This window comes from Coptis chinensis, chromosome 3 (assembly GCF_015680905.1).
Source record: "Coptis chinensis isolate HL-2020 chromosome 3, ASM1568090v1, whole genome shotgun sequence".
Taxonomy (NCBI): Eukaryota; Viridiplantae; Streptophyta; class Magnoliopsida; order Ranunculales; family Ranunculaceae; genus Coptis; species Coptis chinensis.
The window spans coordinates 89,005,623-89,033,506 of record NC_141458.1 but is presented as its reverse complement, the minus strand read 5'-3'; the positions used below and the strand labels follow the sequence as shown (position 1 = coordinate 89,033,506).

Below are 27,884 nucleotides of genomic sequence, written 5' to 3'. Positions count from 1 at the left end.
GCCATTTTAAAGTTTTGTTTCGATTTTCTGTCAACCATTACAAAGTTTAAAAGAGCTGACTACTAAATATCTGGTGTGAATCACATGTTTTTACTTTCATCAGTGAAAATCCTAAACAAAGACATCGCAATAAACTGTTTGAGCAACCAAACACTATAAGAGTCCCTACTACCTACAAAAACAGTTCTCTCTGAGAAGGTAAATAGGGCACTCTATTCATTAATGCCTTCTGTCCTTTGCACGCTTCCATGACTGGCGACCCTTGTTTTTCCACTTTTCAACTCCAGCAGGACGTTTCTGCTCCTCAATTTCCCGGATCTTGCGGTTTTCTGCAAAAGATCACAAGATAGCAACATATAAACCAAATAGAACCAGGCAGTACAGTAGACAAGCTAATTTTGGTACTCCAACACATGGTCAAATCACCAAAAAATGACGGCATGACCAAAAAAATAGAAGACATCTTTCTCCTCCTTTACTTACCTATACTTTGTAAGGGAATGATCAGCAAGTAACTCATTAGCGAGAGTTTCCTTTCTCTCCTTTTTAGTCAACCTGCCTGAGAAGAAGTCTGATGCAGATTCGATCATGGTTCCCACCTGATTAAATGATAGGATTACCCATGAATTAATCAAAGCAATAGAAAAGTACAGAGTAAAACAACACAAGAATAACAGTGTATACTTGCCTGGAAATACTTGGGCAGTGTCTTAGACTTCGAGTCACTCTTCTTGTAGTGCCGCTTTGGATCTAGAGCACTCCTCAGCTGAATCACCAGAAGATCACCAAGTGTAGCAAAAGTTCAAATCCCTCTCAATCCAAAAGTAATCAAGATCACAACAACACGAAATATATATTAACTACTTATATTATTTATCAGTTCAATATCCACATAAATCTTTCATTGTATTATCAGCAATCAAGTGAATGAATCAGAACCAACTTCTTTCTCGTCAAGTATGTAGATCAAATAGTTATTAAACAAAAGAATCAAACTTGAAAACACAACGATATATATAATCTATAAACAAAAATGCAAAGTGGACATCCAAAAATGATAGCATGATTACAAGCCCTGATTAAAACACAAAGATATATAATTTTGAGCCATAAGACTTGATATGTGATAACACTGATTAGAACCCTTCCCCAACACACACACACACAGAGAGAGAGAGACCGACACTGGCTATCACAATATCACTAGTTACAGTATGCACTATAAAAGCCTTTACCTCATATAACTAACTGTTGCATCAAATGGTTTCAGGATTTAGTCTGCACTTTTAGAAAACAATAAGAGATGATGCGATGCAATCCTTCAAACGGACGTCGCAAAGAAAACATACTCACAATACAAACAAGAAATAAGATCATAGACCATGCAATTCATTGAAGAACATTTGCAACAACAATCACATTTCAATCAACCAAAAACCAACAATACTCTTCCACATTTTAAAGCTAACTAATTTCATCTAGTTAAGATGATGGTCCTTCATATCACATACCATCAGTCATACCAAACAGTGCCCAACTAATAATTCACTCCAAATATTGTGAAAAATTCAAAATCATTAAATGGGTATGTCAAATTAACACTCAAAATCAATCACAGTAAAATGAGAAAAGAAAATGAACCTGGACAAGTGGCGTGAGAGACAAAATTAACTTAAGAAATGAAATTAAGCTAGATACTGCCACAATGGTCTGCAAGTGTTGCACAATAAACGGAGAAGGATAAATCTTAATTAATATGAAGTAAAATCATACAACACATTTCCTCATAAAAAAAAAATAAGTCGTGTTGCACACCTGTACTGACACCATGGCATTCTGAAAGATGCTTTTCCCGTCTTGGTTAATGTGACTTCTAAAATGATTATCTCACAAACAGGAAACATCTATAATATCAAGGCAGCCAACCAAGGGATTTGTTGTTTGTTATGGTAACAATACCCATATATATCCTGTGATACCAACACCTAACATAAGCATAATTACAGATAATATCTCATGTTTCCACATCTTCCTACAAGGTCAATTCGCAATTGTATAATTGATTTCAGCCAACCTATTTTGGTAGCATGACTTGGCTGAAAAATCAAGAACTAACATTTCCCTCGCTATTCTATTGCTAGCATCAATAAGGGCAACCTGGTCAAGAATGTGGCCAAGAGTGCCCACATTTGGTATCTCCTAATTATTTAAGAATCTCTGAAATTCAAGGTTCCAAGAAGTAACACCTTGTATACTTTGAGGTCTTTTTTTTGGTAGAAGAATTGTGTAACACTCAAATTCAAAACAAAATGTCTACGCACCTGAATCTCTTCAAAAGAGCACCATTCCACCATTACCAGCCTTGAGTTTTGTATCGGTGGAAAGATCTTCCTTGTTCATAATCCCTCCCAAACGGCTCATCTGAATTTACCAGATTAATATACCACCCTAACCCATAAAGTCAATCCTTAGCTATTATAACTCCCTTTCAAGGAACCTAAAAGCTAAACAATTTTGACATCATTCATTTTATGTATCCCAATTCCCAAGTCCACCCAGTCGCCATCTCCTTCTACGTGCACACTTTATCCCACCGAATGAGATGGGCATCATCCTTGATTTTACATATCCCACGTGCACCCAGCCGCCATCTCCTTCTACGTGCACACTTTATCCCACCAAATGAGATGGGCATCATCCTTGAGTTTACATATCCCACGTGCACCAAGTCACCCACCACTTTCGGCACGCACACCTTGTCCCAAAGAAAGAAAAGGTCTTGATTTGGCCCATCCCAAGTTCACCCAATAACCCACCTCTTTCGGCACGCTAACTTCCTCCCAAAAATGACATAGTATCTTCTAGCATCATTTAGAGACTCCTCCCAAATTAAAAAAAATAAAAAATAAAAAAAACTTCCATTTGCATTTGAATGGTCCCAAGTACTACCACTACGAGTACATGATTCAAACGCAAGTCGATCAAACATCCCCTAATAAGTATTTAAGTTGGATTTTGAACTCAAAATTTAAATGTACAGTTGTATAAGATTTCTTCAAAGCAAAGTTCCATTGACACGGATACAATGTGTTCGACACAGCGATATATAAAAAATCGAGGTATATCACATACAATATGTGCCATGTGTCACACAGACACATGGGTACGTATTTGACACGGATTAGTTTAAAAAAATGGTGTGTCCATGTAACATAGCTTCAAAATAACTTTCATATGTAACAATGTATTACAATTTCAGCCCAATCTAGTTAAAATGGGGACTCAGATAGTCACCACGATATTCATTATTAACTAGGTCACATTGACAGAGGTACGCCTGTCGGTGTATGACTAGGCCACGGGGATACAACTAATTAAAAGGAAACTATTACTATGCTTTAGTTACGCCACTAATTCTGGGGCTCAAGACCTTACAAAGCACCTCCTTACAAATAATTTACTATGATATGGCATATCATGAAGTTTTCACTAAGTTAGTAGATTATGTTATTAGTATTTTAGGTTTTATAAGAAACCCTAGTTTGAAATCGTAGGCATAATGAGTCCCTGTGTCCAACACAAGTTCCATGAGTTCGTGTGTCGGAAAACTTGCTATGTGATAACACTGATTAGAACCCCTCCCCAACACACACACACACAGAGACCCACACTAGCTATCACAATATCACTAGTTACAATACGCACTAACTTTCCTTTTTTATCTTTCATAATTGAAAAGAACAAAAAAGAGGGTGAAGAAGCACAGATAATCAGAATCCTATATGGGTCCACTGAAACATGACATATAGTTGGTTTATCATGAATAACTGAGAAAACACTCTTCCAGTAAATCCTTTTTACTCGGTAGCATACATTAGGCAAGGAACATCCACAACAAAATGAAGTTTGCACAAAATTAACTTTTATTACCGATCAATGATAATAAAGACTTCCAATAAATTCTCAATCAGTCAAAAGCTTTCTTTGTTTTTACAATTTTTGTTATCAAATTTCATGGATGAAAGTAAATACCTTCGAAATGTTTCTTAATCAGTAAGGACTAAAGAGTTCAACAAGGACTAATATAATTGTAAAAAGGTAAAGAAAGAAAATACAAGCAAATTCCCCCTAATAAGTAGAGACTTAAGAGATAAAACAACTAGAAAAAATTAAATTCCATGACGACATCTTTCTTAAAACATATTCTGATATTCTTTCAAACGCATTTTATCCAAATACCATTTGGCTGATCAAAAGATAATAGATTGCATTGCCTATTACACACGAGTATTATCAACAAAAACATGAAGGCAATACACTTAAACACTACAGTTGCAATTTTCAACGTGACATATATTAATATACAAATTAATATATACATGCATTTACATATGTATAAATGCACAAGGAAAAAAAATAATTAATCCCACATAATACCTTTAGAATTTGGAGATCCCTTTTAATCTCTGGTGTGATGGTTGGAGCAGGCATGTCGAACCTGTATTAACAAATTTCAGTAAACTTAAACTTAAATACATTAGACACTCAGTTTTGTAGTTTAAAATTAAACAAGATATATATACCAGTTGTATTGTATCTTTCTGTTGTTTCCTTATCAACTTGTTTAACTTTCTTGGATCGTTTGGTGGAACAAAGAGTCCATCAATGAGTTTGCTATCAGGTTTCCATACTAGGTTTTGTGGTGAACTCTCTAACTTCCGAGACCCACTTGCAATTGTTCTAGAAGTAAGAATGGGGATTTTTGGTTCCCATGTTAGCCCAATTGTAGATGCGCCTTCCAACATTTTCTAGCAAGAACAATGAAAAGAGACTACACCATGAAAATTGGCACTGATGTGTTCAATTAAACGACAAAAACTAATAATCACTTATTTTATAGTTCCAACAGTGTAATACTACAATAAGGCAACCAAAAAATGTCTGAAAAAAATAAAAATCAACGATAAAAAAGAAAAGAAAAGAAGATAAATTTCAAACAACTACATGTCCCAAGCAACTATTAGTGTTTAAAGGTTCGGAAGCACGTGTGACTGTTCAAGATGGAGAAGGGTAAGAAATGGAACATGTTCAATTGGATTGGCACTGATGTGTTCAATGTCTAACCAATAAACAAGAAAAAATGTAGCACCGATGTGTGTATGCCGCAAGAAGGAAAGGAAGACTAATTGGACAAAAAATTAGGGTGGAATAAAAAAGACGAGGCCAGTTGTTGGGACAGGTTAATCTGGGCCGGGCCTGAGTCCTGTTGTAATAGTTGTGTACTACAAACGCTATTATTGATTTCTAATCTTGCAATGAGGAGTACAAGTGTCTTTTGAAAGACAAATCGCGCTCTTAGTTTATTCATCCGATTATACTTCATATTATTCTCAACTGGTTTTCTACATATAAAAAGAATAACCATTTCAATATATCCATCACATAAAACTATACAAGTCATTTCCTTAACACTATGCTTTTCCACAACAAAACCAACAATGAAAAATTACACAGACACTCAATTACACAAATAATTAGATAAGTATTTGTCAAATGTGTTGTATACAACTGCTTGAATCAAGCGTACATAAAGGGAAATGATTATTCCAGCAATCAAACTCAATAATCAGGGCCAATCTTATCCCTACCATTTTCCTCTTTTTATTTCTGTTGATGTTATTCTACAAACCGAGCTTAGGAACTGAGCAAAAATATACAAATGGAAGAGAGCTTAGGAACTGAGCAAAAATCTCACATTGTTAACTACTTCCTTATATAAAATTTATCAAATACATTCACCAACAAGAAGAATGCCTACAACATCCAATGACAGAAGAGAGCACAAACAAGTAAACACATGCCATACCGTAACCAAGTCATTATGAATGCTACTCGGGTAACGGGCAATAATTTCATGGAGTTGTATGTTAATAATATGAATAGAATGAAGCCAAATTTTTGTTCTTTGTTAGAAGGACAATAAGTTCAAAAGTTTCATTTCACTTTTTACCATTTTCTCTTGAACCTCCTCGGGTACAGACAATCCATTCCTCGAGTATGAGTAGTCCACATAAGTAGTACATGTACATATATGATAACCCCTCATATAATTTCATTAAAACAACAAAGACTCAATTAATCACTACATAACCATTAAAACAATAAATTGTGAAAAATATTTATACTTATAGCACGTCAGTGTAATGACAAAGTAAAGGACATCCTAGCCTATACTTAGCTTGTCGGTCAAATGACATAATCCATTCCAAATGGAAATGCACAAGTAAATATTGCTTCATCTACATCTATACTATACTTAGTATTAGTGCCGGTGATTTAAGCATAACCCATGTACGCAAACATTTTTTTACGCAGAAACAAAATGATTGTGAGCATACAATAAAATGATTATGAGCATACAAAATGATTATATCGTACACAGTACACCTAAAAACTGCAAAATTCAATTTTTTTAATGCATTGAAGATTAAAATTTTCTACTTTTAAGAAAAACTCAATTTAAACTGGCCATGGCATAGACTGATACACCCACTTCCTGAAATGAAATATGTCTCACAGAAATAACAATTGAAGAAGAAAAAAATAAGAAAAAATTACCTGATAATTGGATGTGCACAAAACCAAATCAACCAGAGCCAGAATCGAAGAGAAGAACTATTGGAAGAATTTCAAAAGGGAAAAACTAATAGCAAATTTGAGCTATTAAAAACCCAATAAACTGAACTGAAAAAGGCATTCGTAGAACAAAACTGAAGATAACAATATAGTTTTAAATTCAACGCAGATGACTAAGCCTAAAATAAATCCACCAAAACCAGAATAAAAATCAAAATGAATTGACTGAAGGAGAATAAGATATTACCTAAGAAGGAGAAAGAAATCAAGCGAAGGAGCAGGAGGAGAAATCTACCAAATGAGCAGCTTCAATGAAGAATCGGGAGTCGAAACCAAAAATTGTGAGACTAAATTGATCTCGTATTCATGACATTTTCAGATCCCAATATTACAAATTAATCGAATTTAACAAAATAAAGATTTAACCTTAATCTAGTTTCCCCTTTCTATTTTGTGCAGGAAGGTAATGAAAGTTTTTCCCTTTCTCAAATCCTACTGAAATTTTGGGCTGCCCCTCGGGATGACTTAATTTTTCACCAAATAGTAGAGCGGGAATGAGCAAGAGAAAGCTCAATTTTTCACTTTCAAGCCATGACCCCGTTGGGATATACTACGACGGCTAATGGCACTTGTTATTTTACGAAGGCTAATGACCGTCGTTTATGCCCGGTGGTGGGTGTCATTTTTTGACCAATTTGGGGGTTGCTAATCCTAGTTAACCCTGTTTTTTTTGTTTTTAATCACATACATATGAAGATAATCACATATGTATTCACATCAAAAGATTTAAAGTAAATACATTTATCAGCATCATTTATGTGATATCCATTAGACATCATGACACTGTCAAACTTTTCATGCCATTGTTTTGGCGCGTGTTTCAACCCATATAAAGACTTAACCAATTTGCATACTTTTTGCTCATTCCCTGGTACTATAGTACCCTCAGGCTGCATCATATATATTTCTTCATCAAGATCACCATTCAAAATCGCAGTTTTACATCCATTTGATGAATAAATAAATTATGAATAACAGCGAGAGCCATTAAAACTCTTATAGAAGAAATCCTAGTTACAAGAACATAAGTATCAAAATAGTCAATGCCTTTTTTATGGGAGAATCTCTTGACTACTAGTCTAGCCTTGTATTTCTCAATGGAACCATCTAGCTTCAGTTTCTTTTTGAAGATCCACTTGTAACGTATAGGTTTCGCCCCAGGAGGTAGATTAATTATCTCCCATGTGTGATTAGCTATAATCGAATCTAGTTCTGAGTTTATAGCATCCTTCCAAAAAGGTGCATCTCGATAACTGATTGCCTCATTATACGTCACAGGATCATCATCAAGAAGAAACGTGTAAAAAGTCATCACCAAAATTTGGTGGATTTTTCTCTCTTTTACTCTTCCGAATTTCTTGTTCGAAATTTCAGGGATCGTAATTGTTGTTCACTAAGAGCAACCAACCTCTCAATGCCAATTTTCAAAGGAAACAAATTCTCAAAGAAATCAAGATTTTTACTCTCTATAATAGTGTTAGCATCGACAAGGTTATTATCGATTTTACTACTAAAAATCTATATGCACTATTATGAGCATAACCAATGAACATACAATCAACAGTTCTAGGTCCCAATTTTCTCTTTTTAGGTTCGTTCACTAGAACCTTTGCAAGACACCCCCACATTTTGAAGTATTTCAGGTTAGGTACATGACCTTTCCATAATTCATATGGTGTCTTATTCCCTGTTTTCTTGTTGGGTATCCTATTCTGTATATGGCAAGCATATAGGATTGTTTCCCCCCACAAGTTCAGGGAAACTCTAGAACTTACAAGCATAGCATTCATCATCTCTTTTAGAGTTCTGTTTTTCCGTTCGACTACTCCATTAGACTCAGGAGAGTATGGTGGAGGTAGTCTCATGAATAATGCCATTCTTGTCACAAAAGTCCTGGAAAGGGTTAGACTCATATTCTCCACCCCTATCAGACCGAAGTCTTTTGATCTTACAATCAAGCTGGTTTTCAACTTCAGCTTTGTACTTGAGAAACATTTCACCTACCTCATGCTTGTTTCTAAGTAAATATACCATGATGTACCTAGAGAAGTCATCTATGAATGTAATATAATAAAACTTCCCCCCCTCTAGACATGGTACTTCTGAATTCACCCAAATCCGTATGAATAAGAGTTAATAATCCAGTTTTATCTCTAGAAATAGTTCTGCATGGTTTCTTTGTGGCTTTAGTCTCAGCACATATCTCACATTTATCATAAGAAAAATCAGAAATATCAGACAATAAACCACATGCTTTCATTCTTTTCATATACTGAACATTCACATGTCCTAGTCTACCATGCCATATATTAAAAGAGTCAAGCAAATAACCAAAAGTAGATTCATCTTTATTAATAATAATGTTGTCAAGTACATTCAACATGAAAAGACCACTGTTATTACAATAACCTTTCCCAACAAAACCCTTATTCTTCGTCAGAACAAACTTGTCACTCTCAAAAGTCACCTTGATGCCAGCTTTTCCCAGTAAGGACACAGAAATCAGATTCTGACGAATCTCAGGAACATGAAGAACATTACTAAGTGAAAGGGTTTTCCCTGAAGTTAACTTTAGAAGAATCTTGCATGTTCCCTCAACAGGAACAGACCTTGAGTCACCCATATAGACCTTTTCATCTTTCACTAGTATGTAGTCTGAGAAGGCTTCAACATCACCACAGGACGCGGGTGGCACCATAATCTAGTACCCAGTTCTTTTCCCAAAGGCCATGAACACTTGTGACACCACAAAGAAAGAATAATATCATCTCCCTCAACTATATTAGCATTAGGACGATCATCAGTGTCTTTATTATGCCTGCACTGAAAAGCCCTATGTCCAGGTTTACCACAAACATAACAATTTCCATTGCCAGTACCACTCCTTTTAAAAGAAGTGTCTTTGACCTTGAAATTCTTATTTTTGTTGTACTTCTGCTTTTTAGAGGTTTTGTTAGATTTGCTGGGATTACCTTCAATGATGTTGGCTTTAGAATGGAATTCCTTAGACAACACATCATCCCGAGTCTTGTTATTTTCCTCTATGTGAATGTGTATGATCACATCCTCAAGAGTCATTTGCTTGAGCTTATGCTTCATACTATTTTTATAGTGTTTCCAAGACTCGGGGAGTTTCTCAATCAAACATCCAGTAACAAAGGTTTCGGGTAAATCAATACCTTCAGTTTTCAAATCATTAATCAAAGACATGAAAATCATGGATTTGAGGCGTTACATCTCTATCCTCTCTCATCTGGAACTTTAGAAAAGTCCCGATAGCATATTTCTGAGTACCAGCATCCTCTATTATGTATTTCTTGTTCAAACTCTCCCATATATCATGTGCATTCTTATTTGAACAATAAATATCAAAAATTTCATTGGACAAGGTACTCAAAATAACATGTCGACATACCTTATTCCCATTGAGCCAAGCAGCTTGATTTCTTTCGAAATCATTAGAACCCTCCACTTGTGTTGTATCAGTGAGATACTTTACATAGTTGAGTACATCTAGGGCTGTGAATACCCTTTCTCTCCATCGCTTGAAGTGTGAAACGTTGAAGGATTCAATCTTTGACACATTGGGTAAGTTGCGAGCATTAAATAGAGGTGCAGCATCTCTCATAGTTGAAGTAACTTCCATGACTCCAGAATTGGTTTCTTTGATCGGCGTGGTGTTAACAGGTGTAGACATCTTGTTCTTTCCTTAAGATTGTTGTAAGCGGATAAAGATAACAATAAAAGAGACAAGGACAGAATAAAAGGTAATGACCAAGACGCGGATTAGGCTGTCCTTAAGGAAAGATTTCGCCCCTTCCAATGGTGCAAAAAGGCAACAGTGACATCTTCCTCACATGATTCAATGGTTAACAGCAGCCTGACTTTGCACTAGAACAGACTACCCTCTAAAACAACAATATAACTCTCTCTGGCGGTTGACACGAAGAAGAGAAGAAAAATAAGATAGAGAAGAAGAATAAGATGGGGTTCTGTTTCTCTTTAAGGTGGGGTGAAGGTCTGGTATACACGCACGAGTTCTGTCTCTCTCTCTCTACGTCTGTAATGGATACTCAGCAAAACAAGTTTAGGCCATTGGTAAGCCAATACCCACTAGACAGTAAGCCCAAGCCCGAACCCGACCCGATGCGGCTCGGTACGGGTGGCTTTGGGTGAGTCCTCCCTCCTAACACAAAAGCCTTTGTACCCTAAGGGCACATCCTTATGGTAGAGGAATTCCTCATATACCTCACTTGCTAGTGGTGGTTCACCAATGTGGGACTAAACACAATACATTATAGTGGAGAGAACACACATAGTTCATCTCCTCCACTTTGCACACACACACAAGTATTTTGAAATACTCTTGGAGATTCCAACAATAGGCACGGACGATGTTTATAAGACTGCAACCGCTATTAAGCTTTATGGTGGGAAGATCATGCGGGAACCTGGTCCCTTGCCTGGCATCAACACAAAGATTACTGCTTGCTTGGATCCTGATGGTTGGAAATTGGTATGTCTACTAGACCTTTTGCTTCATGCCTAGCAGTTTAAAGTTTGTTATGTTCAAGAGATTTGCTGTGTCATTATAATAAATCTGCTAAACCTTTGGACTGGGGATTAAGAAAGAGGCATCCGTTACATTCGATAAATGATCATTAGTTATGCATGCGGGACCAAAACCTTTTAGAGAGAATCTTTTCACTTACTAGATAGCCGATCACTGAAAAGTTGGAGGCTTGTGTGCAAGATTCATTAAATTATACCATCCTCGATATAAACTTGAGTAAAGAAACATTCAAACATAAAAGCAAACAAACTTTCTTAATTTGCTTCTTGTAGCTTGAATTTCGAGAGATTGGACCGTTGGAGGCTTACGTAAACTAGAGCATCCTCCATATGATTGAAAGTTTGAAACCAAGTGCAAAAACTTATACAAACTCTACTAATCCCGAACCTCCTTTGCTTTTTATCCCCACCCTTGTTTTTGTCTTTTGTTACCTCTTGGCAAGTTGGCAGAGTCGACCGCTCAATCGGCATCATAAAGTTAACTCTACATATTGTCTCGCTTTGTTTCAAAATGTTATATTAAGTTATTGACCCTTTCAGCTAGAGAGAACGAGAAATAAGCAAGAATAGATATGATAGGTGTAAAGGCGGGTTTTGGTTTTCCTTTACATACCATGGAAGAGAGGAAGATGGGTTTGGGTTTTGGAGAGACCGAGTTCGCTAATGAGCGAGCTGCCTACGTATCCTCTCTTGATTTTTTAGGGGAGAGAAGAATCAGGTCCCACGTAGTTCAAGTAGGTGGTATTTATAGGCCTAAGGGAGTGTTGATCCTTGAGACACGTGTACCCTCTTGTACATATGTAGGGTGGAGATTATGAATGTGTGTTGGGTTGGTTTTAGTAGGAATTGTGTGCTGATTGGGAGTTGGTGCGGTAGTCCATATTTCCCGGTGATGGGATGTAAAAGTAAGATTTTGGTGATAATTACATCTGGTGGTGTGTGTTTTATCCGAGATTACGTCTCCAGTCTTTTATTCGTCTTGAGATATCCTTGAACGAGCTTAAGCGTACCACCTACATGAAAGGAGCTGCTCACAGATCGGTCTTGGAGGTCGATGTCCTGAGTTCGCTTATGCTTCGCGCGTGTGCAATATTCCTTAATGAGGATATTACTCCCCTATACAGCCCCCTCTAAGTAGATTGTTTATGTCCATGGAAGCGATCTGCTGAGAGAAAAACGGAAGTTCGTGCGGAACATGAGCGAGCTATGGTGAACATTCAGACTGAGATGCCGTAAAATTTGAATCGTGTGGTATGATGATTTGGCGGGAAAGGGAAGTTGGCCCGTGATTGACACGTGACAAAATCATAGCAGTTGGTAAAGAAACGTGTCGCCGCGTTATTCGGAACTTTTGAAAAGATAGGTCCTTGGAACACGTGTGCGGGCTAGAGCATAGGCTGTAATCATAACTTCTTGGTAACTGAATGGGCGGTTGTACAAAATCAAATTTGGGACACTCGAAAAAGTATTTCCTATTTTCTTCTCCAGCAAAAACGCAAGCTAGAGTTTCTCAAGTGAGTGCTTCTGCTGCTGCTGCCTTTTCATTTTCAATTTGCTTTCCTCTTATTCAAATGCGATTTGTTGAGTAGGTAGGTCAGTGTTAGGTTGTAGGGTTTAAGCTTGGGTAGTTGATAAGAAGGAGACGTCATAATGTCTAATTCTGACGATACTCGATCGGAAGAGGTTCAGGAGGTCTCATTAAGTTGTGGTGAGTATGAGAATGATAAGGAAGAATCGGTGAGTCTTGGCATTCAGGTTGAGTGGGATGAGGAAGTTAGGGTAGACGAGGGTAATACACGATCTGGGTCGGAAGGTGCTGTGGCTAGCACGTCAGGTCGAGGGGAGGGTTCGTCGTCAAGTAGGTTGCTTCCTAGGACGGTGGATCGTCGTGCTGCGAGGTCGTTCCCCGAACTGAGGGTAGCTTATGGGATCAACGTTCCCGATCTGGAGATATACGAACCACAGTTGAGTGAAAATTTATGTAGTGAGGAGTACAACCTGCCGAATGGTGGGGTAATCGTCTGTGAGGGCCAGCTGAGAGCGTATATGCAAATACCGTTCTCGAAACTGGTTTGTGACTTCTTAGCTTATTGTTGGAAGTCTCCCTGTCAGTTTGTTGGTAACACCTGGCAACTGTTTAGGGTGTTCGACCTGTTGAATGCGAGTGGGGAATACCACATAGGGGTATCCGACATAATTGAGCATTATGTTGTGAGGCGATCTGGTAATTTGAACTTTAGTTTGCAAACTATGGTGACGCGTTCTGCTGTGATTGACGGTGTAAGCAACGAGGCCTGGACAAATAGGCCGTTGCTGCTAGTTGGCAACTACTGTGCTAGCGGATGTAGGTTGCAAACTAGGATTTGTAACATATCCGGTGGGTAAGAATGTCTGTCTTTTGTCGCTTTACTTGGTGATTTACTGTTGTTCTAACTGGCCCATGTCTTTGCTTTGTTTATAGATTTTTCTGTGAAAACACGAATTGATCGTGGGGAGATAGAGAGGTTCGCGCGGGTGACTCGAGCACAAAAACAAGCGAAGCTGCCCGAATTTGCTCATTTCTTCGTGGAAAAGGGTGGGCCTGCGATCCGGGAAAAAAGAAAGGCTCAAAAGGACCGAGCTCGAGGTCAGACTAGGAGAGGGGTGATGGAGATGCGCGCGAGTGACTTGGTAACGCGGGAAGATAGGAACCGGAGTCGTGGCGGCGTGAGACGACCCTCTGGAGGTGGTGCTTCAGGGGCTGGTGGGTCGAGCTCCCGACCTGAAGGGGTGTCGATTGATGCTCCTGTAGAGCTGGAGACGGTGGTCTTCAATCCTCGTGTAAGGAGCAAGTCGGAGAAGAGAAGAAATGACGCCTCTGAGCAAGATGCTGCCCGAGTTGCCAAAGTTGCGTGGCATGCTCTTAGGGGAAGCTCCAGTAGCGGGCGGTTCCGTGGTGGTCAGCCGGTGCTACTGTTGCTTCGCCCGAGTCGGGTCGCGACCGAGCAGTCATGGACTTAGCGCCAGCTTTGGGCGGGTCTAGTCCGTCTCTGATCGCGAGAACCTAGTCCGCTGGCGAAGGCGAAGGGTCCTCGCAAAGCTAGTGGAAAGTCATTTATGGTTGTAGATGACTTAGAGTCACAGTTTGTGTATTTAGACGACAACAGGGTTCAACGAACTGTGAGGCGAACTGATTGTAGCTTCAGGTCGAGTAAGGTATCGGTTTGTCTGTTAGAACAGATAGCTCTGGACGGCAACCGTAAGGAGCTAAATGACAGAGGGCTGGCTGATAACCTGAAGCGGATGGAAATCCCGTAATGTCTGGTATGTGGATTTGTCCCCCTTTGATGTATCTGTTCGCTTATGTACTCTACTGTGACCTGGTTATTAACATATGTGTGCAACTGCAGCTTGTGAGTGGGTTTTAGAAGTTGAAGGAGATTGCTCAGTTCGCGGAGGCAGATAGAGAGATTGTGGTGAAGCTGTCAGACGAGCTGAAAAACGTTCAAGACGCCGCTAAGATGGAACGTGAGGAGCTCGAGGACTTGAAAAGAGCACACCAAGCTCTGAGTCTGGCAAAGATGCTAAAGGATACCAAGGCAGAAGATCTGAGGCTAAAACTACAGGGTGCTAAAGAGAACGTCATCGCAGCGACTGTGGAAATTGGTAGGTTGAACGAGTATGCCTTACACTGCAAGAAGGTTGCTCAAGACGCTACGAAGGCCTATGATGACCTGGATGCTGACTTTGTTGAGCTGGAAGCGGACTACAAAGCTTTGAAAGAGGAGCATGTACATGGGATGTCTCGCAAATCGCATCGAACAAAAGGGAGATGTCGGTAGTGTTCTTGCTTCTTCAGCTGGTCGTGGTCGCGAGGTCGCGGGTACCGCTGAAATGGGGCCGCCGCGTCCCGATGTGCTTATGAGTTTGGATTTGGATGGAGTGTCCGTTGTGGTTGAAGGGAGGGATGCTGAAATTGACGAGTCACTTGTGGCTGGAGAGCTAGTTGTTGTGCCTAGAGATGGCGAGTTGTAACTTCGTCTTGCTAATCTGTATGCTTCTAAGCTGTGATACAATAGAGCTGGTTTCCTAGGGTAACCTGGGCAGTTCACTTTTCTTGCTTTTATGTGCTACGACTTTGAACGATCTGGTATCCCGTACTGGTTTGGGGTAACCATGTGAGGATGAGTATTGGTTAGCCTGGTTAGATTTCCTGAGTAGGCTCAGCAACTCGGCTAAGGAACGAACTATGGTTGGGGCTTGCCCGAACAAGTCGTTTTTTGCTTATATGTTATGCTTGTTGCTTGTTTCCCTGTTGTATGTGTCGTTTGCTTGATTGAATGTATGAACGGTGATACTGCTATAACTATGCATGTCGGATGTACTGCGGTGATAACTGACCTGCAAGTAACCTGTAGGCTTGAATGAGCGTCATGTCGTTAAATTGTCTTCAGTTTTAGGTGTCGCCCGTAATGATGTTACTAGATCACCGGAGTCGCATACATAGAGTAGGGCGATAGTGTTACGTTCATTGCCGCAGCGAGCGGTAGATTTTCCTCGCGTGTGTGACACAAGTAGGAAAACGAAGCGGTTCGAGGAGGCGTAATGATGGCGGGCGATGGCCCGGCGTTTACGCCTCAAGGTAATTATGATGTGCTTAGGGAAAAGATGTTACATAATAAGTAAAACTGTTCGTAGAATACCAAAGGTATTTGCTTGGCTTCTTGTCTTAGCTCCTCTTTGCCTTAACGCTGTGCACTACCTTCATCGCTGCTTCTACAGGTACGTTTGTTTTCATTTTTGAATGTGTCTCATTGAGAAGGATTTGGTGGATAGCTTTAACTCATGCGGTATTATCTCTGTTCGTAGGTTTGATTATGGCAAGGTGCCGCAAATATGTGAGAGGAGAAAGGAGTATGAGAGAGACTTCACCTCTGGTAATGGAGGAGATGGAATTCGACCCTCATGTGCAAAGTGATCATGGTAAGAGGAAGGCTATTTCTGTAGGAGCCAAAGGCAACAAGCGACCTAAGAGAGCTGGTCGTCCGGTTGGTGGCATTGTATTTAGGTCGCCATAGCGGGTAGGCGACACCGATCGTCATGCTGCGGAGCGTAGCGACCTGAGGCAAGGTCACCAAGTCATTGGTGAGAATTCGTCCCCGCGATTCGGGGATGTGGGGAGCGAATTCTACTACCTGGGGAAGACGGGGAAGAAGCGTACGGTGAAACGCTCGGACTGTAGCTTCCACTCGGCACCCATAGCGACTAACCTTCTGAAGGGGATCGTGTTGGATGGTGACAAGGCGGAGGTGAAAGATGAAGATATGGAGACGCTGTTGGGGACGATGGATATGGCCACTTGTTTGGTGAGCTCATGATGCGCTAAGTTGTTGTGTCTGTTTCCAAGGCAATTTTGATCTTTAACTTTGTACGCGCAGTTTCTTACAGGGTATGATAAACTGAAAGATGCTGTGCAAAACATTGAGACTGATGATAACCCACACGTCGAGCTGGGATGTATGCGAGCTGCGTGGGGAGCTGACAAGAGGAAGCTAGAGGTGATGACCAACAAGTATCAGAATGCTGCTGCCGAGAACGTTGCGTTGGTTATAGATATGACTGATCTAGAGGGGGAGTTAGCTAAGGTGATTGCATATGCCAAAAAATGTCAAGGGGTAGTGCGCAAAGCATAGAAGGCATATACCATGGCCTGTGCCGAATATGTCGCCTCGGGCCGAAAGTATCACCTCAAGAAAGCGGCGAAGCGCGGGGGGCAAGGTATCGCGTGTAATCTTGAGATCCGCTTTCGGCATCGCTTCTTCTACTAGTGCGACCCCGAAAGATAAGCATGTCTTGACTGATGTTTGATGGTGCAATCTATCCTTGTCTATTTCAACTAAAAAGAAAATCGCGAGTGTTCTTTACGTTCTCCTCTCTTATATGAGAGTTAACTATAGAGCTGTGTCTTCAGGCTTGCTTGAGCAGTTTGTCACTTTGGTACAGAGAACTGGTTTCCACGGAAGTGGCAGTTCTATGTCTTGTTGAATTTGTAATAAACACCGATCTGGATTTCCTGGGTAGACCCAGCAGATCGGTAGATCTAGTTGTTTTGGCGTTGGCCGAGTATTGCTACTGATTGGGTTTGGAATGCATGTTTCTACTTAATTGCTTGTAGTTAGCATCCTGCTTATTATGCATGTGGCTTGAAATAACTGAGGAGCTTGAGACTTAGATTAAAGAAACGTTTTGCCTGTGATTATCGCTTTCTTTCTTGGTCATTATGTTATAAGAGAAGAAACGCTGGGAGTATTCTAGATGATCTGAGTCTAGAATTAAGAGTTCTCCACTAGGTGGATTGATCTTAGCTTATAAGTAATACTCAAGAGAGTGTTTTGCTCAGGCAGAGCGTGTTGGCTTATAGAAGCGTAATGCTCATGGAGAACGTTCTCATATGGTCGACCCTAGAAGTATAGGTTCTCGACGAGCGAGGTTCGGAGAGGCTGTGGAACCTGTAAGCTCCAGAGAGCTGTCTGCTCACGAATAGCGTTCTCGTTTGGTCGATCGTAGAAATATAGGTCCTCGACTTGACAAGACTTGGAGAGGCTGTGGAGCCTGTAAGCTCGTGAGTCACTCCGAGAGGCGTATTAGCTTATGGCAAGCATTGCTTTCGAGAGAGTGTTGGACCGACCGTAAGTGTCTTCGGTCGCTTCTCGGTCGCGAATTGTATGACTTTTCGATGCAAGTAAATGGAGTAGATTGTAATAGGGAACATAAGAAATTTAACCTTGAGTTTATACTAAATGAAAAACGGAATATACAACATCAGTGGTTTTACTGATAAAATTTTTCAGCAGATAAGTATTCCAAGGGCGAGGCAACAATTTCCCCTCTTGGGTTTTTATCCAGTATGCTCCATTGCCTACAACGCGTTCCACGATGTATGGGCCTTCCCACGTAGGTGCTAATTTGGAGTCATCTTGCGTCGTTTTTAGCACTAGATCGCCAGGCTAAAAAGATCTAGGATGCACTCGTTTATTGTAGGAGTTCTTCAGAGTTTGTTGATAAGATGCAATTCTGATGGCGGCTAAGTCACGCCGTTCTTCTAGCAAGTCGACCTCTCGTGATAAAACGGAGTCATTGTGTCCCGTCTTTACGAGCTCTGACCGAGTCGTAGTGACTGTCAGTTCGGTGGGAATTATGGCTTCTGTGCCATAACATAAGGAGAATGGAGATTCGCTTGTACTGGATCGAGCTGTGGTGTGATGAACCCACAAAATGTTCTCCAACTGATTTGGCCATTGGCTCTTGTTCTTTTCAATCTTTTTCTTCAAATTTTCTAAGATTGCCTTGTTCTTTGGCTTCACCGACCATTACTCTGGGCGTATTGTGGAGTAGAAAATGCATGAACGATCTTCCACTTGGCTAGAAATTCTTTAACTGTTTTGCCTTTGAATTGGGGGCCATTGTCCATCATTAGTGTATGTGGCAAACCAAATCTGGTGATGATGTGAGTCCAGATGAAGTTTCTGACATGTGATTCTTTGACATGCGCTAAAGGAATGACTTCGACCCACTTAGTGAAATAGTCGGTTGCAGCTAAGACGAAGCGGAAACCAGTGCTTTTCTGTGGGATGAATGGTCCCATGATGTCCATGCCCCACATGTGAAAATGGCCATGGGATCGCTATACTGATCAGCTCACGAGTGGGCTGGATGATGTTGTGGCCAAATGTTTGGCATTTTATACACTTGAGGACGTATGCTTTGGCGTCGATCTGCATACGGGGCCAAAAGTATCCTTGGAAAATTGCTTTGTGGGCTAAAGAGCGACCTCCGGCATGATTTCCACATTCTCCTTCGTGGATTTCCGCAAAAATCAATGACCCTGTTCTGGAGTAATGCACCGCAAGTGTGGTCCACTAGCAGATTTCCTGAATAACTTGTTATGAAGTAAGCAATAACGACGTGCCTGATATGGGATTTGCCTGGCCTTGGTATGCTCTACAGGGAGCGCACCATGCTGGATGTAGTCTATGATGGGCTGCATCCATGTTTGACTCAACTGATTGGCAGAGAGAGGGAATAGATCGCTTATTGCTAGGGCGTGCTCGACTTGGTACGCAGGTCGGTTGACTACTTCAATGAGTAGTTGTCTTGGGACGTAATTCGGTGTTTGAGTGGCTAAGTAAGCTAAACTGTCTGCGTGACGGTTCTCATCATGCAAAAAATGATGTATGGTAGCTTTCTTAAAAGAAGGCAGTAAATGATGAACAACTTGAAGATATTTCGAAAGGTTACCTTCATGGGTAGTGTATTATTTTGCAACCTGGCGAACGACCAGTTACGAGTCACTAAAAACTTAGAGTTCCTTTACACCGAGCTGTAGCGCCATACGAAGTCCCATGATCAATGCTTCGTACTCCGCCTCGTTGTTGGAAGTTGCGAAGTCGATTCGAACTGACTTCTCTACCATAGTTCTATCGGGTGACACTAAGACAACCCCGATGCCACTCCCGCCATGGTTGCTAGAGCCATCTACAAAGAGAGACCATACTGATTTGATACGTTCCTTTGTGTCAGCGATCTCCGTTTCTAGTTCCCAATTTGGGTCATTGACAGGGAAATCTGCTAGGAAATCTGCTACGACTTGACCTTTCTGATAAGTTCGAGGTATGAACTCCATGTGGTGTTTGTCGAGCTCTTCGGCCCAGACTGCCATACGAGTTGTCTTGTTTTCTTTGTGGAAGATTTTCTTCAAGGGGAGGTTGGTAAGTACTTTGATCGGATGTGCTTGAAAGTACGGCCTGAATTTTCTTGCCGAATACAACAAAGTAAGTACGACTCTTTCAATGAAAGAATAACACTTTTTAGCTGGCGTGAGCGTCTTACTTGTAAAATAGATCGGTTTTTCTGAGTTGTTCTCCTCTTTGAAGAGAACTGAGCTGATGGCGAAGTCTGATATTGCCAGATAGTGCCCCAGTGTTTCTCCGTCTGTTGGTTTGGCTAAGACTGGAGGCGTGGTGAGGTACTCTTTGAGAGTGGCGAATGCTTGGTGACATTGATCATTCCATGAGAACTGCTCGCCTTTTTTGAGGAGTTGTAGGAACGGTCGGCACTTGTCTGACGCCCTGGATATGAATCGGTTGAGTGCAGCGACCATGCCTGACAGCTTCTGTATCTGTTTCTTTGTCTATAGATTGGGCATGTCTAAGAACGCTCGGATTTGGTCTGGATTTGCTTCGATCCCTCGCTGTGACACCTGATATCCTAGAAACTTTCCGGAGGACACTCCAAAGAGGCATTTCTCTGGGTTCAGTTTCATTCGAGTTCGGCGTAACCTGGAGAACGCTTGCTCAAGGTGAGTGAGGTGGTCGCCTGATTTCTTGCTTTTGACGACCATATCGTCGATGTAAACCTCCATGGTATCTCTTAACATGTTCTGGAACATGTCAGTTACCAGACGTTGATACGTCGCTCCAGCGTTCTTAAGGCCGAACGGGAGGACGTTGTAGCAATAAACTCATTGCTATGTAATGAACGAGGTTTTCTCTTGATCCTCCTCAGTGAGTGGGATTTGGTTGTATCCGCTGTAGGCGTCCATGAAGGAGAGAAGTTTATGACCACAGGTTTGGTCGACAAGTCGGTCAATGCGAGGTAGGGGAAAACTATCTTTCGGTGTTTCTTGATTTACATTCGTGAAATCGATGCATAGGCGAACTGTTCCATTCTTTTTAGGGACCACGACGATGTTGGCGATCTAGTCTGGATAGTCTACCTTTCTGATGAAACCGATTTGCTTGAGTTTGTCGACCTCGTTGTTGATGGCTTTTCGAAATCGCAGGGATAGTCAACGAGGCCGTTGGTGAATTGGTCTAGCATTGGGATTTACATTTAATCTATGACATGCTACATTAGGATCTATTCCGGGCACATCTACATATGACCAAGCAAAAACATCTTTATTCATGGATAAGAAGTTTACAAGCTGGGCCTTGACTGTGGGGTCAAGATTAGCCCCTACATAGACGAACTTGGGGTTGTCTTCTGTTCCTAAATTCACACGCTCTTTTTCTGCAGCTGGGGGTGCTACGTCTAATGGTGATGTGTCTTTTGGCGATTTGATCTCTGGGAATGCTTTATCGCTCTAAGAGATGGTGTGATTGACAGCTGAGGTTGGAGCGACCTCTGTGGCGACGACAACAGGGGCTGGGGTGGCCTCTGTGGTCATAACAACAGGGGTAGGCGTGATCTCTAGAACCGGGGCTGGTTGCATGATACTTGATGGTGCGACTTTCGGGGTCGTAAATGGTGGCACGACAACATCTGATGCGACCTCTGGGGATTTGATCGATGGAACGACGGATACTAGATTGACGTTTGAGGTTTTGGTTGATGAAGTAACGACTACTGGAGCGATTCCTAGCGTCTGAATAGGAGGGAAGGTCTTCTTGCTGGAGCCCCCAGCGTTCTGCGGTGCAGTTTGGACTTTGACTCTGGCAACTAAGTCGTTCGCCATTGTATAACTGGTAGGTTCGTGCTTTGTGTGGATTGGTACACTGGCGGTCTTACTTGCTAATAGGATTTTATTACAATGATACACTTCGAGCTGATTGCTGCGAAGCTCCATCATTCCTCTAGGGCCTGGAAAACGGAGAACTTGATGTAATGTTGACGGTACAACTTGCATTTGATGGATCCAACGCCGTCCTAGTATGGCATTGTAGGACGACTTGATGTCTAGAACGCTGAAGCGCATATTGAAGCTGACTTTGTCTTCTCTAGATCCTACCGATACTGGGAGTATGATGTCACCGACGGGGTCGGCCCTGGAGCCATTGAACCCATAAAGGGGGGCAATCAGATCTATGAGGACTGATTTGGGTAAGCTCATCTCTTGAATGGTGTGGTAGAACAAAATATCGCACGAACTCCGGTCGTCGACGCTGCGCTTGATCGGTCGCTAATCTTGACATGGATGACAAGTGCGTCGTTGTGAGGGAGGCAGACCTTGTTGAGGTCGGCCTCTGTGAAAATGATATCTCCCTCGTGTTGCGACTGAAGCCAAGGGGGCATGTGCTTTGTAAAGTGAAATGATACACTTCCTGAAGAGTGCCGACACGACGTCTTTTCTCTTTGGAGGAGGTTACAGAATCATCTGGGAAAGTAATCATATGAATGGTTCTAGCATTGTCGCGATCGGACAAGTGCTCTCTTCGCTCGTGGCGAGAACGGTCTCTGGGACGTCCTCTGCTTTGATGGCAAGCTTGAACCTCTTGGTGGTTATGGCGAAGTGGAGATCGACTGTGTACTCGGCGAGCCATAAGTTTATGGCGCAAGTCTCCGTCAGGAATGTTAGTGTACTATTTTATATGACCAGCTTCCACGAGGTCCTGGAGATAGTGCTTAAGCCCCCAGCACGCATTGGTTTCATGGTATTTTGCTTTGTGGAATGCGCAGTAGGGCTTGTCAGGTCGATCTATTGGTTGCCTCACATCTAGTCGGAAATATGAGGCTCGGCCGATCTTGTCCAAGATGTAACCGGGGCGTGTCAAGACAAATAACTCTCTCTGCTGTTGTCCGTCGATTACACACCGCTTTGGTGCAAGCGACACTGATCGCTTTTGGCACGGGGTGTGATCGAGAGATCGCTGCCACCTCCTGGTCCTCGGCTAAGCCATGGAGCTTCAAACTTTCTTGCAATTTAATATACTTGTCTACCCGAGCGTATAGTTCGGACAGTGTTTATGGGCGCTCTTTCATCAATAATTTGGAGAGGTCAGTATTACGCACTCGACAGGCGTTAGAAAATGTCAGTGTGGCAAAAGACTCTTTCAGGCCGCTTTCCATACATAACAGTTCGACCTTTAACCGTCCTAAGAATTGGCAAATGGTTTCATCTTCCCTGAATGATAGCTAGAACAGTGAGTCAAGATCCGCTTTCTTTTATGTTGTTTGTTGCGTATTGGTAAAACGGTCGATAAAAGCTGTTCAAAGGTTTTGATAGAATCAGACTCAAATGAGAAGAACCAATCAAGTGCGCCATCCTTGAGACTGGCTGGAAATAATCGACAGTGAAGGTGACCAAACTTCGAATGAACTGTAGAGCGCCCGACTTTGAATGTAGCAAACCACGCGTCTTGACGGCACGCGTCTTTGCCATCGCATACATGGGAAACGTGGGTGGACAAAAATCTTGAGAGGGGTTTATTGAGGACCTCGACCTTTGAGCGAACGGAGACGCTGCATGTCTTGAGCATTTTTGAACAATCTGGTCGCATCCTTTAAAGTAGTGCACTCTGGCCGATCCTTTGCGATAATTTGTTAATCTGTTGATTAACTTCGTTGATGCCGTTCTCAGCGACGTTACCGACTGGTTGTTGTTGGTAAGCATCTACTTGTGCTCGTAAAGCAGCATTTTCTTGCCTGAGCAAGGAAATGTTCTCGTTTGTTAATCCCAGTTGGTTTGCGAGGTTTTGAACTTGAGCTTCGAGGCTTGCCATGCTTCGTGGGCTTGAGAATCGTTGGTTTTGAGTTTTGAGTGTTTGAGTTTTTGAGTTGTGTGAAAGTGGTTTCTCAAGTAATCGAGACCACAGACGGCGCCAATATAAAGGCGGGTTTTGGTTTTCCTTTACATACCATGGAAGATAGGAAGATGGGTTTGGGTTTTGGAGAGACCGAGTTCGCTAATGAGTGAGCTGCCTACGTATCCTCTCTTGATTTTTTAGGGGAGAGAAGAATCAGGTCCCACGTAGTTCAAGTAGGTGGTATTTATATGCCTAAGGGAGTGTTGATCCTTGAGACACGTGTACCCTCTTGTACATATGTAGGGTGGAGATTATGAATGTGTGTTGGGTTGGTTTTAGTAGGAATTGTGTGCTGATTGGGAGTTGGTGCGGTAGTCCATATTTCCCGGTGATGGGATGTAAAAGTAAGATTTTGGTGATGATTACATCTGGTGGTGTGTGTTTTTATCTGAGGCGTTCTGTCTCCAGTCTTTTATTCGTCTTGAGATATCCTTGAACGAGCTTAAGCGTACCACCTACATGAATGGAGTTGCTCACAGATCAATTGGAGGTCGATGTCCTGAGTTCGCTTATGCTTCGCGCGTGTGCAATATTCCTTAATGAGGATATTACTCCCCTACAATAGGGTTGAACCACTGCCATGTAGGGAGGTGGAAATTTCCGTGGTACGTGAGGTGGGGAGGGGTTGTCCTCTTCAGTGGTAACTCCAACAAAGGAGAAAGCGCCAAAGGAGCTCGCAAGTCCATACAAAGGCATGTATCCACAAGTTATGTGGCATGTGACGAGCACATAACTTGCAGTCTTGGCTGAAAAATCAACCTATTTTTTATTTCAGCCAACCTATTTTGGTAGCATGATTTGGCTGAAAAATCAAGAACTAACGTTTCCCTCGCTATTCTATTGCTAGCATCAATAAGGGCAACTTGGTCAAGAATGTGGCCAAGAGTGCCCACATTTGGTATCTCCTAATTATTTAAGAATCTCTGAAATTCAAGGTTCCAAGAAGTAACACCTTGTATACTTTGAGGTCTTCTTTTTGGTAGAAGAATTGTGTAACACTCAAATTCAAAACAAAATGTCTACGCACCTGAATCTCTCCAAAAGAGCACCATTCCACCATTACCAGCCTTGAATTTTGTATCGGTGGAAAGATCTTCCTTGTTCATAATCCCTTCCAAACGGCTCATCTGAATTTACCAGATTAATATACCACCCTAACCCATAAAGTCAATCCTTAGCTATTATAACTCCCTTTCAAGGAACCTAAAAGCTAAACAATTTTGACATCATTCATTTTATGTATCCCAATTCCCAAGTTCACCCAATCGCCATCTCCTTCTACGTGCACACTTTATCCCACCGAATGAGATGGGCATCATCCTTGATTTTACATATCCCACATGCACCCCGCCGCCATCTCCTTCTACGTGCACACTTTATCCCACCAAATGAGATGGGCATCATCCTTGAGTTTACATATCCCACGTGCACCAAGTCACCCACCACTTTCGGCACGCACACCTTGTCCCAAAGAAAGAAAAGGTCTTGATTTGGCCCATCCCAAGTTCACCAAATAACCCACCTCTTTCGGAACGCTAACTTCCTCCCAAAAATGACATAGTATCTTCTAGCATCATTTAGAGGCTCCTCCCAAATAAAAAAAAAAAAAAAAAAAAAAAAAATTCCATTTACATTTGAATGGTCCCAAATACTACCACTACGAGTACATGATTCAAACGCAAGTCGATCAAACATCCCCTAATAAGTATTTAAGTTGGATTTTGAACTCAAAATTTAAATGTACAGCTGTATAAGATTTCTTCAAAGCTAAGTTACATTGACACGGATACAATGTATTCGACACGGCGATATATAAAAAATCGAGGTATATCACATACAATATGTGTCATGTGTCATACAGACACATGGGTACGTATTCGATACGGATTCGTTTAAAAAAATGGTGTGTCCATGTAACATAGCTTCAAAGTAACTTTCATATGTAACAATGTATTACAGTTTCAGCCCAATCTAGTTAAAATGGGGACTCAGACAGTCACCACGATATTCATTATTAACTAGGTCACATTGACATAGGTACGCCTGTCGGTGTATGACTAGGCCAAGGGGGTACGTACAACTAATTAAAAGGAAACTATTACTATGCTTTAGTTACACCACTAATTCTGAGCGAAATACCTTACAAAGCACCTCCTTACAAATGATTTACTATGATATGGCATATCATTAAGTTTTCACTAAGTTAGTAGATTATGTTATTAGTTTTTTAGGTTTTATAAGAAACCCTAGTTTGAAATCGTAGGCATAATGAGTCCCTGTGTCCAACACGAGCTCCATGAGTTCGTGTGTCGAAAAACTTGCTATGTGATAACACTGATTAGAACCCCTCCCCAACACACACACACATAGACCCACACTAGTTATCACAAAATCACTAGTTACAGTACGCACTAACTTTCCTTTTTTATCTTTCATAATTGAAAAGAACTAAAAAAGATGGTGAAAAAGCACAGATAATCAGAATCCTATATGGGTCCACTGAAACATGACATATAGTTGGTTTATCATGAATAACTGAGAAAACACTCTTCCAGTAAATCCTTTTTACTCGTTAGCATACATTTGGCAAGGAACATCCACAACAAAATGAAGTTTGCACAAAATTAACTTTTATTACCGATGACTTCCAATAAATTCTCAATCAATCAAAAGCTTTCTTTGTTTTTATAATTTTTGTTATCAAATTTCATGAATGAAAGTAAATACCTTCAAAATGTTTCTCAATCAGTAAAGACTAAAGAGTTCAACAAGGATTAATATAACTGTAAAAAGGTAAATAAAGAAAATACAAGCAAGTGCCCCCTAATAAGTACAGACTTAAGAGATAAAACAACTAGAAAGAATTAAATTCCATGACAACATCTTTCTTAAAACATATTCTGATATTCTTTCAAACGCATTTTATCCAAATACGATTTGGCTGGTCAAAAGATAATATATTGCATTGCCTATTACACACGAGTATTATCAACAAAAACATGAAGGCAATACACCCAAACACTACAGTTGCAATTTTCAACGTGACATATATTAATATACAAATTAATATATACATGTATACATGCATTTACATATGTATAAATGCACAAGGAAAAAAATAATTAATCCCACATAGTACCTTTAGAATTTGGAGATCCCTTTTAATCTCTGGTGTGATGGTTGGAGCAGGCATGTCGAACTTGTATTAACAAATTTTAGTAAACTTAAACTTAAATACATAAGACACTCAGTTTTGTAGTTTAAAATGAAACAAGATATATATACCAGTTGCTACCAGTTGTATCTTTCCGTTGTTTCCTTATAAACTTGTTTAACTTTCTTGGATCGTTTGGTGGAACAAAGAGTCCATCAATGAGTTTGCTATCAGGTTTCCATACTAGGTTTTGTGGTGAACTCTCTAACTTTCGAGACCCAGTTGCAATTGTCCCAGAAGATGTAAGAATGGGGATTTTTGGTTCCCATGTTAGCCCAATTGTAGATGCGCCTTCCAACATTTTTTTAGCAAGAACAATGAAAAGGGGACTACACCATGAAAATTAGCACTGATGTGTTAAATTAAACGACAAAATTTAAAAATTATTTATTTTATAGTTCCAACAGTGTAATATTACAATAAGGCAACCGAAAAAATATGTCTGAAAAAAATAAAAATCAATGATAAAAAAGAAAAGAAAAGAAGATAAATTTCAAACAACTACATGTCCCAAGCAACTGTTAGTGTTTAAAGGTTCGGAAGCACGTGTGACTGTTCAAGATGGAGAAGGGTAAGAAATGGAACATGTTCAATTGGATTGGCATTGATGTGTTAAATGTCTAACCAATAAACAAGACAAAAAAACTTACGGGTGTAGCACCGGTGTGTGTATGCCGCAAGAATGAGAGAAAGACTAATTGGACAAAAAGTTAGGGTGGAATAAAAAAGACGAGGCCAGTTGTTGGGACAGAATAATCTGGGCCGGGATTGAGTCTTGTTGTAATGGTTGTGTACTACAAACAGTACTGTTTAAGCACATGATACGCACTATTATTGAT

General features: G+C 40.8%; 1 protein-coding gene across 1 annotated transcript; it reads right to left on the bottom strand.

Moving 5' to 3' along the window:
- Positions 1 to 4: 4 nt before the first annotated feature.
- On the bottom strand, positions 5 to 27,346 carry LOC147511490 (rRNA-processing protein fcf2-like). Its single transcript, XM_086603189.1, has 5 exons — positions 27,117 to 27,346; positions 4,438 to 4,498; positions 689 to 766; positions 484 to 599; positions 5 to 329 (listed from the first exon to the last, which is right to left on the bottom strand). The coding sequence occupies exons 1-5, from the start codon at positions 27,344 to 27,346 to the stop codon at positions 305 to 307; spliced, it is 510 nt and encodes a 169-aa protein (XP_086459315.1). The 3' UTR covers positions 5 to 304.
- Positions 27,347 to 27,884: the final 538 nt, after the last annotated feature.

Coding starts and splice junctions, on each gene's coding strand:
- LOC147511490 (XM_086603189.1), bottom strand. CDS start 27,346: ATGTTGGAAGGCGCATCTACAATTGGGCTAACATGGGAACCAAAAATC. Junction 4,499..27,116: donor GATACAACTGGTAGCAACTG/GTATATATATCT, acceptor TTGTTAATACAG/GTTCGACATGCCTGCTCCAA. Junction 767..4,437: donor GGGATCTCCAAATTCTAAAG/GTATTATGTGGG, acceptor CTGGTGATTCAG/CTGAGGAGTGCTCTAGATCC.